The sequence below is a fragment of the Oreochromis aureus genome, linkage group 2, assembly GCF_013358895.1.
Source record: "Oreochromis aureus strain Israel breed Guangdong linkage group 2, ZZ_aureus, whole genome shotgun sequence".
NCBI classification, from domain to species: domain Eukaryota; kingdom Metazoa; phylum Chordata; class Actinopteri; order Cichliformes; family Cichlidae; genus Oreochromis; species Oreochromis aureus.
The window spans coordinates 883,059-894,026 of NC_052943.1; the positions used below are offsets into that span (position 1 = coordinate 883,059).

At 49.1% G+C, this 10,968-nt stretch overlaps 1 protein-coding gene across 5 annotated transcripts; it reads right to left on the reverse strand.

Annotated features, from left to right (window-relative positions):
* Positions 1–955: 955 nt before the first annotated feature.
* Positions 956–9,786, reverse strand: LOC120443624. Of its 5 annotated transcripts, none has more exons than XM_039622613.1 (6): positions 9,582–9,786; positions 7,961–8,192; positions 7,627–7,696; positions 7,273–7,473; positions 2,959–3,417; positions 956–1,124 (listed from the first exon to the last, which is right to left on the reverse strand). In XM_039622613.1, exons 2-5 carry the CDS (start codon positions 8,150–8,152, stop codon positions 2,969–2,971), a joined length of 912 nt encoding a protein of 303 aa, XP_039478547.1. In that variant the 5' UTR covers positions 8,153–8,192; positions 9,582–9,786; the 3' UTR covers positions 956–1,124; positions 2,959–2,968. The 5 variants fall into 5 exon arrangements, with proteins under 5 accessions (XP_039478547.1, XP_039478535.1, XP_039478556.1 ...); XM_039622601.1 differs by having other exon boundaries at positions 7,627–7,780; XM_039622622.1 differs by lacking the exon at positions 2,959–3,417 and having other exon boundaries at positions 7,627–7,780.
* Positions 9,787–10,968: the final 1,182 nt, after the last annotated feature.

Sequence of the window (10,968 nt, forward strand, 5' to 3'; positions counted from 1 at the left end):
ACTCCACTTCAGGTCCCAAAGTCAAACGAACACTGCAGCATCACTGAGAGCTAAAAACTGTCTAAATTCTTTGATCAGCATTGCTGCTTTACCAGGTGTAACAATTAAGTTTAACATCCAGGCATCCATGAAAACAGAATTCATAAAGTTTAGCGGAGTTAGATGTTAGCAGGAAGTTAGCTCGCTAGCTTCCACCTAAGCATGATATAGCATGTTCTGACTGAGATATTTCTGAAAAATTCAAACATACAGCTCTGCTATCACTTCCAACATAAATGAAGACAGAAAACTAAACAGCAGTGACGTTTGTAGGGTTACTGAAGTTGGGCTAGCTGGTATATAATGATGTGCTACGTGATCGCTAGCTACACAGCTATGTTAGCATAACATAAACACAGTGAAGCTGGAGGATGAACGCTAACTTTTTTTCAACTTAATGTCCCTTTCAAATGCAATCGCATGGCAGGATGCTGTAAACGGACCAAACTTCAGTCAGGAGAACAACTGAGATAATCCATCCACAATACGAGGTTAGTCATTAATATACTGCTGCATGGGCTGGGCTGTAGTTACAGCGTAAGGGTTTAAAAACTGAGCTTTAAAACGTGCTGCCGATGAATAGCGGTAATAAAAACCCAGAGAGGCCGACAGTGATCACTTTCTGGTTTTAAGGGCCTGTTCAGATTAAATAGAACAAGATATAAAGCATTAAAACATGTTAAAAACCCAACAACCTTAATAAACGCAGAGTAGTTTGGACCTGGAAGCAGGATTCATATGTCATCACCTAACAATCGGACAGTTTGCATTCATATGACTGATTTTTAAATCGGGTTATCTACCCTTTTTTATCTCCTGTGAATATTCTAAGTGTTGTCTTCTCTTACTTTGGCATTTGGATATTTTGTCACAATCTGAAAGCAGGGACTCAAGCGCAGAACAGGTTGGCGTCTCAGACCACCGTTTATTTACACACCAGTGCGATAATATATACAGTGATGGGGGAAAAAATCCAGGGTTCCAAGGGATTAGGGGAAGGCTCTCTCTCTCACGCTCGCTCATGTCCTCACATCCAACTCACACACGTTCGTACAACTGGGAGGTCACAGGTCCGGGAAGGTAAACTGGAACAAGAAAGGGGAAAAATCACTCACAAGCAGTGTTGGGACTAACGCGTTATTAAGTAACGCGTTACAGTAACTACGTTATTATTGTGGTAACGAGCACGGTAACTAGTTATTATGCCAAAACCAGGAACGCGTTACTCGTTACTGGGATTTAGATAGGCTCGTTACTCGTTACTGTGTGGTGGATATCGCGAGCTTCCGCAGATTCAATAACATTAGCAAGTGGTGGAGGCCAGCAGGTGGATGAAGGAAAAGGGAGGCAAGAGGAGAGACCCGAAGCAGCCGCCGGTCCGCGTGTCAGGTGAACTGAACCTTCAGGTAAGAAGTTATGACCTGCAGTCTATCTGAGTCAGATATAAAACAAGTTTAGGTGGAGTTTATTTTCGGTATGCTGACATTTTCGTATCATGTGCTAGCTAGCATGACGGAGTTTCTATACAGCTGGGTGGGTGCTATGTTACTGATGTTGAACTTTATTTTGTTCATACGGTTAATTATTAGAGTTGCCAACCGTCCCTAAAAACAGAATCGTCTCGTATTCAGAGAAAATATTACGCGTTTCGTACTGAGGTGAAAAGGAACACAGTTTGTCCCGGACTTCAGCTACAATGAAAAAGACACAAAGCTGGAGCTGCACAGCTGCCTCTTCTTCTCTCATTCTCCCCGTTTCTACCTCAATCACGAAACTGATCAATGATCAGCTGATCGGCTTTTCTCTCTTGTTTGTTTATCGCCCACTTTGCGCCAGAAAGAGGAAACCAGCGGATGTCGCGTTAAACAACAGCAGCACGCTTTAAGCTTGATCAGCTGTTGTTAGAATTTATTTAATATTAATTTCTAGTATCAGCTGATGTTTGCTGGAGCCACAGCTGTAAAGCTGCTGGTCATGATATCGGTTTGGTTATCTGGTGAGAGGGAAACATGCAGATGAAACCAGGAGATGTCCTTACTGAATCATCAGAGCTGAACAGGTGATGGAGAAACAGGTTTACCTTTTAGGTGACATGAATGAGTTGAAGGGAAGTTATGAGCTGTTTCTGAGAGACAAATAACACCAGGATCCTTTTCTAAGTAGCTGACAGCTGGTAACTGTGCAGGGGCGGGTCTAGCAAAGTGTTGCCAGGGGCCAGGTAGGGCATTAACAGGGAAAGGGGGGACAGGAAATACTTTTCTTTATTATTCTCATTTAAAATGTCTCGCTTTAAAAAAAAAATAATTATCTGAGTCTTACAACAAACAATTGATAGATTGATACATATATACCATCAGAACAGTGTACATCACTGTCACAACAGTGTTTATTTTCATTCAAAGGCTTTATGATTTTTCCTATAATGGTGGGCGGTCTCTAGTCAAAATGCCCGGGACGATTTTTTTTTTGTCCCAGTCCAGCTCTGTATGCAGCTCATCTGCAGTCTGGTGTTACCTACATCTTCCTATTCAGAAGGCAGAATTTCCAAGTTCTGAGTACAATCAAAAGCACCACGACTGCAGTTTTTGTGTTGGATGTAAAAAGCAGGCTAGAATCATGGCGGCGGTCGACGACGGTCCAGGCGTGATTTCTCTCGTGGAAATGTGCGCATTATTTTTCCTTTCTGTTGGTAGGTGGCACAGTGCACTTGTGGCAAGTAAGCAAGCTAGAAGACTGGCAGTCTGGCTGGGTATCCAGTTACAGAAGCAACACATTAACAAGAGAATTCTGAGTAAAACCAAAGTTACTTTCCCTAGTAACTAGTTACTTTGAAAGTAACGAGTAACTTGAAGTAACTGAGTTACTTTTTTAGAGAAGTAACTAGTAATGTAACTAAGTTACTAATTTAAAGTAACTTACCCAACACTGCTCACAAGTCACGAATGTAGGGCGTAAAGGTACAAGACCACGGGAGCTGGGAAGAGAGACTAACGTCAGTAGCACAATCATCCAGCGATGAGAAGATCTGTGGCCCAGCCTCAAATAGTAGTCGGGAATCAGCTGATCGCCAACAGGTGTGTGAGCCACGGGCGGGGCCAGCAGTGAGCTCCGCGGGTGGGGCCAGCAGTGAGCTCCGCCCAGGCAGAGAGGTAGGGGAGAGGGAGAGAGAAAGCAAAACACAAGTGTAGCCTTGTGAGGCCAGCTGGGCAGGCACGGGGACCATGACAGTACCCTCCCAGTAGCCCTCCCAGTCCACCTGCCCCGGCGCCGGGAGTCCATGATGCGGGTGATGTCGTAAACCAGCTGACCATCCACGAGCTGGGGGGGCGGCGGGGCCCTGGTGCGAGGGCACAGCAGGCTGGAGAGCACCGGCTTGACCTGGGACACATGGAAAACATTGTGAATGCGCATGTTGCGTGGTAGTTTGAGGCGAACGGACACAGGGTTGACAATGGAGGCTATGGGAAAGGGGCCAATGAACTGAGGCGACAGCTTCTTAGACTCGGCCCGCAATGGAACAAAACCGGTAGACAGCCATACCTGTTGACCGACGGAGTATTCAGGGGCCAGTGTCCGGTGACAGTCAGCGAGGGCTTTGTTGCGCTCCTTAGTGCGGAGTAGAGCGGCCCGAGTAGCACGCCAGGCATGGCAGCACCTGCGGAGGTGAGCCTGTACAAAGGGAACAGAGTGCTCACCTTCGACAGCTGGGAGTAGAGGTGGTTGGTAGCCCAGGGATGCCTCAAAGGGTGACTTGCCCGTGGCGGTGGAGGTGTGGCTGTTGTGGGCGTATTCGATCCACGGTAGCTGTTCACTCCAGGTAGATTGATTGTGGGAGGCAACACAGCGGAGGGCAGCTTCCAGCTCCTGGTTAGCCCGTTCGGATTGTCCGTTGCTCTGCGGGTGGAAACCGGAAGAGAGGCTGACCTTGGCTCCCAGTGTGGTGCAGAACTCCTTCCAAACTCGGGAAGTGAACTGTGGTCCTCTGTCCGAGACGATGTCCTCGGGGATCCCGTGGAGCCTGAATACATGTGAGGTGAGGAGCCGAGCTGTCTCCAGAGCAGTGGGGAGTTTAGGAAGGGCGATAAAGTGTGCAGCCTTAGAGAAACGGTCAATGATGGTTAGTATAGCTGTGTTACCTGCCGAGGGAGGCAGTCCCGTGACGAAGTCTAGAGCGACGTGTGACCATGGTCGGCCTGGCGTAGGGAGAGGTAGAAGATGGCCCAACGGAGGTTGGTTCGACAGCTTGTTCTGGGCGCAGGTTGGACAGGCGGACACAAACTCCCTGGCGTCCTTTGCCATGGCGGGCCACCAGAAGTAGCATAGAAGGAAAGACAGGGTGCGAAGGACCCCGGGGTGACATGAGAAACGGGCAGGGTGAGCCCACTGGAGTACACCAGGGCAGCTGTGGTTACAACAGTAGCTTGCCTCCACCAGTGTGTGAATGTGAGAGTGAATGAATAGTGGCATTGTAAAGCGCTTTGGGTGCCTTGAAAAGCGCTATATGAAATCCAATCCATTATTATTACCTGGGAGCGGACAGCCGAAGGGACGAAGAGGCGGCCAGCCGGACCGGTCCCGGGATCCGGTTCAGTCTCTTGTGCCTCCTGAATGAGGGAGTCAATCTCCCAGGAAACGGCTCCAATAACACAGGCCGCCAGTAGAACGGGTTCGGGGTCCGACTCCTCCTCCGTGGTGGAAAATTGCCGGGACAGGGCGTCCGGCTTCACGTTGCGGGATCCTGGCATGTAGGTGATGGTGAAATCAAAGCGAGCAAAGAACAACGCCCACCTGGCTTGCCGAGAATTGAGACGTCTGGCCGAACGGATGTACTCCAGGTTCTTGTGATCCGTCCAAACAATGAACGGGTGAGCAGCTCCCTCCAGCCAATGTCTCCATTCCTCCAGGGCGAGTTTTATGGTCAAGAGTTCCCCGATCCCCAACGTTGTAATTGCTTTCTGCGGGCGAGAGACGGCGAGAGAAGAAAGCACACGGGTGAAGCTTACCATCCTCCTGTTGCGAGAGAACCGCCCCCACCCCGGAGTCGGGAGCGTCGACTTCCACCACGAACTGCCGTGTGAGGTCCGGTTGCCGGAGGATGGGTGCAGAGGAAAACCTCTCCTTGAGCTGGGCGAAGGCTCGCTGACCGGCAGGGTCCCACTGAAAAGGAACTTTTGGAGAGGTGAGTTTAGTGAGAGGGAGAGCGATCTTACTGAAATCACGAACGAATCTCCTGTAGAAATTGGCGAATCCCAGAAAACGCTGCAGTTGGCGGCGATTGGGGGGAACTGGCCAGTCCACCACCGCACGCACCTTTCCAGGGTCGGTCCGGAGATTCCCCCGCTCGATGATATAGCCCAGGAAAGCTACTGCAGACGCGTGGAACTCACACTTCTCCCCCTTCACAAAAAGCCGGTTCTCCAAAAGGCGCTGCAGGACCTGTCTCACATGCACCTGATGCTCCGCGAGAGTCTTAGAGAAAACAAGAATATCATCCAAGTAAACAAAGACACAGCGATTAACAAAGTCACGAAGCACCTCGTTTACCATGGTTTGAAAAACCGCAGGAGCGTTGGTGAGGCCGAAGGGCATAACAAGGTACTCAAAGTGCCCCTGGTGAGTATTGAAAGCCGTCTTCCACTCATCCCCCTCTCTGACGCGAACCAGGTGGTAGGCGTTGCACAGGTCCAGCTTCGTAAAAACAGTCATGCCCTGGAGTTGCTCAAAAGCAGAGGAAAGCAGCGGCAAAGGATATTTGTTCTTGACAGTGATCAGATTAAGGCCCCGATAATCGATACACGGGCGCAACGGACCATCCTTTTTGTCCACGAAGAAGAACCCAGCTGCAACCGGGGAGGAGGAGGGACGGATCAAGCCCGCAGCAAGCAACTCAGAGACGTAACGTTCCATAGCGTCCCGCTCCGGCTGGGAGAGGCTGGGAGAGGCTGTACAGGCGGCTAGACGGCAACGGAGCCCCCGGAAGGAGATCGATAGCGCAGTCATACGGGCGGTCGGTGGGGGGGAAGGGACTGCGCCCGATCCTTGCAGAAAACGTCTCGCAAGTCATGATAGACCCGCGGGACCACCGAGAAATCCGGGGGGTCGGACAGCGAGTCAGAGGGCGGAAGCGGAACGGGTGACGTGGCTGCCCGAAGGCAAGTCATGTGACAATTCACACTCCAACCTAGAACGTCACCTTTCTCCCAGTCAATGTGCGGGTTATGGAGCATAAGCCAGGGGTGACCGAGAACCAGCGGGGTGAGCGGAGCCGTGAATGCAAAGAAACAAATCCTCTCCATGTGATTGCCCGAGAGAGACAGAGAAAGGAATTCCGAGACATGAGTGATATCGGGCAGGCGGTGACCAGAGAGCGCGTGCACGCGGAGAGGGTGCGACAAGGGTTCCAAAGCGATGTTTAGTTTGGCGGCGAGCAAGGTGTCAATAAAGTTCTGCTCAGCCCCAGAGTCAATGAGTACTGAAAGCGAGTGAAAAACTGTTAGGGTTTTGTATTGTTGATTGTCATTTATGCTTAGAAATATTTATGCCATATGCTTAGAAGTATATAATCGATTGTGTAGTGATAGGAGGTTTGATCCTTAGTAGTCTGCAGAGACACGTTGTGTGCATTCCAGAGCACTCTGGGAGCATGGGAGAGGCCGTGCCTTGTCTTATTGTTTTATGATATAGGAGGACACCTTCTCTGTATCTGGTTAAGCATAAGACCCTTTTGTTTAGATGGACCGCTAGACTCCTGGCACCAGCTTTGGGGAGTCTTCAAGGGGTCACATCTTGACCCCACACATATACACACATAGACACACACACAAGGTATTCTTTGTTCACATGTATACCTATGTAAGATGTCATATGTTAATGAACCACAATAAAAGAGCAGTGTTACGGGAGAGCGGATGAGAGCAACTGGGGTCAAGCGAAGGAACGGCGCCTGTCCAGTTCTCTCCCGTGCACGTAAAACATAAAGGACGTTGCCTACTCGTGTCTTGCTTTGCTGTGTAATTACATTGTCTTCAACGTTCCAGCGAATCGGGTTAAGCTACAAACCTATCAAAAACAGATTGTACTCGAAGTTTGGCCGGTAGGAGAAGTCTGGGGAGAGGGTTTTTACTAGACAGATCGCCCACCAGCACCCTCTCAATCACTGGTGAGCGCGCCCTTTTGCCAGCGTCGGACACGAGGAGACAGAGTGACCCTTACGGCCGCAATAGACGCACTCACCGGTGGCCAGACGGCGCTGGCGCTCTGCAGGTGTCAGCCGCGAGTGTCCAAGCTGCATGGGCTCCTCCTCATCACAGATATTAGAGTCACGCGGCCCGCGGCCGGCTGGAGAGGTCCTGTGATAATCCAGTGATTCCTGTCCCGTTCGTGTGTGTGCACGCACTCGGTCGTCCAGCCAGACACACAGGGTCATAAGCGCATCTAGGGAGGAAGGCAGTTCACGAAGCATCAGTTCTTTCTTTATTTCTTCGTTAACATTAGAAAGCAATGTACTCTTAAGAGCCTCCTCCTCTCACTTTGTCTGTTCAGCCAAGGTGAAGAAGTCAATAGAGAAATCAGCCACACTCCGCTTACCTTGTTTGAGCGCGAGCAGGCGCTGGCTGGCTGTGAGCGTGGTGGATTTTCTGTCGAAGACGCCTTTGAACTTATCCAGAAAGTGAGAATCGGTTATGTCAGGGTTGGCGTGAAGCACAGCTTGAGCCCAAATCAGAGCCCGATCCTGGAGTAACTGAACGATATATGCGATGTTAGCACCATCATTAGAGAAAGCTTGTGGTTGCTGACGAAACTGAAGGGCACATTGAGTGAGGAAGCCAGCACATTTATCAATTTCTCCGGAGAAAGCTTTCGGTGTAGGTAGAAATCTGTTAGATTGGATTAGTGAAGGAGCAGGAGGTGTGGCACTTACTGCTGAGGCCGAGGCTTCCTGGAGAGGAGCGGCGGCAGGTGGAGTTGCCAGCAGGGGTGTTCGTTGGGCCACAGCCTGCGTGAGATTAGCGAGCTCGCCACGAAGGTGAATAAACATCTGCTCGTGTCGCTCCAGCATCGCTGCCAGGGTGGCGAGAGTGGGAATGGAGGCTGCCGAGTCTGCTGAGTCCATTTCCTGGCTGGATGATTCTGTCACAATCTGAAAGCAGGGACTCAAGCGCAGAACAGGTTGGCGTCTCAGACCACCGTTTATTTACACACCAGTGCGATAATATATACAGTGATGGGGGAAAAAATCCAGGGTCCCAAGGGATTAGGGGAAGGCTCTCTCTCTCACGCTCGCTCACGTCCTCACATCCAACTCACACACGTTCGTACAACTGGGACAGGGGTCTGCAACCTTTTACACCCAAAGAGCCATTTGGACCCGGTTTCCACGCAAAAGAAAACACTGGGAGCCGCAAATACTTTTTGACGTCTAAAATGAAGATAACACTGTATATATTGTTTTTTATCTTTATGCTTTGTGTGAACAACTAAGGTGTGCTGCTTATGAAATCCATGAAGTGCTACAGAGAAAATTAAATTATATTTATGTAATCAACACATTTTGAACTCTTAAAGAAATATAACAAAAGGAAAGACACCCAGCTGAACTAAAATGATCCATGTAGCAAACAAAAACTGTTGTCAGTCACACCCTTATATCGCCTTTGGGCTGTTGGAGCCTTGACCTGACTCTTAAAAATAATTGGAAAAAAGCTCTATGCTGCTGAAAGATGAAAAATAGATATTTGCAAAATTCTGCCTAATTATGTATTTTACCTGGTTAATGCGCGCGGCGGGCGTGGTTTGCGGCGCCGCTGCAGGGGAGGCGGACGCACCTGAGCGACACCCGCAATCACGCCTCGCTGCCTTTACATCTGCCTATCTGTGCTGTGTTGGTGGTGTATGTCGGGCTGTGAGCTGAAAAGCTACAGCCGGCTGTATGCGTACAGCAACCGTGTGTGAAAAGAAAAGTGCCCAATAAAGAGATGCTCAAAAGCATGTTCATGGAAACATCGTCGGGTCTGCCGTGATTTGTTTACAATGGGACTTCTGCTCCTGAACCTCTGCGCACAGAGTCCGCAAATCGGGGCTGTACGAAGTCAGTTTACGCAGGACTGTAAGCTGTCATCTGTCAGGCGTGAACGGTGTTTGTCTTTAACATAGTTCACGGTGGAGAACAGCTGCTGACATAATGTGGATCCGAAGATCCATAATTGGCCTACCTGGGGTTGAAAGTCTCGATAAATGCACGGCGTTTCGGCGGGTACACCGGCTTCCGCGAGTGTGACTCTTATTTTGAGCGATGAAAAAATAATAGAATATAATTTTATTTTTATATTTCAATATCACAATAATCTTCCAATTTAGAACTACGAGTTAAAAAGAACTAACATAAATAAAATACACTTCAGCTAAATGCTTCTAATTTATTTGCCCAAACCAGGCGGAGCCGCACTTTAAGGACTAAAGAGCCGCAGGTTGCCGACCCCTGAACTGGGAGGTCACAGGTCCGGGAAGGTAAACTGGAACAAGAAAGGGGAAAAATCACTCACAAGTCACGAATGTAGGGCGTAAAGGTACAAGACCACGGGAGCTGGGAAGAGAGACTAACGTCAGTAGCACAATCATCCAGCGATGAGAGGATCTGTGGCCCAGCCTCAAATAGTAGTCGGGAATCAGCTGATCGCCAACAGGTGTGTGAGCCACGGGCGGGGCCAGCAGTGAGCTATATATTTGCTCATTTTGAAATTGATGGCAGCGGCATGTTTACCATGTCATTTTGACCACTGTGTGCAATTCCCTCTTCTTTAATTAACAACGTGGACTTTTGGGAGAAAAATAATGTCCCATTCTTATCTGATGTAGGATTGCTGTTCAGTACTCATGGCGTTGTTTTGGTTTTAATGACCGAACAGGTCTCCACTTTGCATCAGTCCATTTTCAATGAGCTTGGCCCAGAGATGATGGTGGTGATTCTGAATCATGTTCACATATGGTTTCTTCTATATGTAATGGTGAAATTGTGATTGAGAATTAACACAGGTGTTACTGAGCGGAGGGAAACCCTCCGCAAAAACAGACGGCGCAGTGAGCAGCCAAGGGAATAGACTAGATTAAAAAAAAAAAACTGTATGACTAAAATATAATTTATTATATTTAAACAGTTAAAAATGTAAAATGAATTAAAACAACCCTGGCCACGGAACAACACAATAAAAATCAATAAAACACAACATTAAAAGTCCAGTGGCGTCCGCCACGATATAAAAGTCACTAAAAATTAAAAATCGAGGCAAGCGGTGCAGAAGAGGGAAACCCGGCGGCGTCCTCGCCGTCCTATCAGTGTTCTCCGCTCCGGCGTGCTGGAAGAGAGGGGCAGCGACAGTCACTACTCTCATAGCGGCTACAGTTCATTAGAGTGGGATAAGTCAGGAGACTTACCCCGGGTGGGGTGTTGCCGCTTCCCTGCAACACGCCAATCGGCACCGGCCCGTCTCGCCGCGGGAGGTAGAGCGCCGTCTCGCCGCCTCTAGGTCCCCGCAGTAGCGTGATCTGGCCTCCAGTTATTCCAGCAGCCGGACCGCTCCCTCCACTTCCCTGCTCGCTGGCATCGTATCTTCGTTCACCGCTCCACGCCAACCTTCACCAGCCCTCCCGTGTCTCTGAGCACTCTCCCTAAATGACCGCCCGCTGCTCTCCTCTCAGGTGTGTCAAATTAGTAAATGGGAAAAGGGCGGAGTCTCTCCAGGACAAATTGACAGATATAACCAAAACATGCAATACAAAAATAAATAAACACTTCACATTAGAACACAGCAAAACAAAACAACATCCGTCCTTCCCTAGATGACATATGCACCATAGAGCTTTATCCTGCATGGATGGCACAGTGACAGAATCACGCCTGTTTATATTGTAGTTATTACATCCAAAGCTATA

Excerpts from the sequence above, each read along its gene's own strand:
- LOC120443624 (XM_039622601.1), bottom strand. The coding sequence starts at position 8,152 with ATGGACTCAGCAGACTCGGCAGCCTCCATTCCCACTCTCGCCACCCTG. Across the intron at positions 7,781-7,960 it reads AGGAAGCCTCGGCCTCAGCA|TTACTCCAGGATCGGGCTCT; the intron begins GTAAGTGCCACA and ends TATATCGTTCAG. Across the intron at positions 7,474-7,626 it reads CCTGCTCGCGCTCAAACAAG|ATGCGCTTATGACCCTGTGT; the intron begins GTAAGCGGAGTG and ends CTTCCTCCCTAG.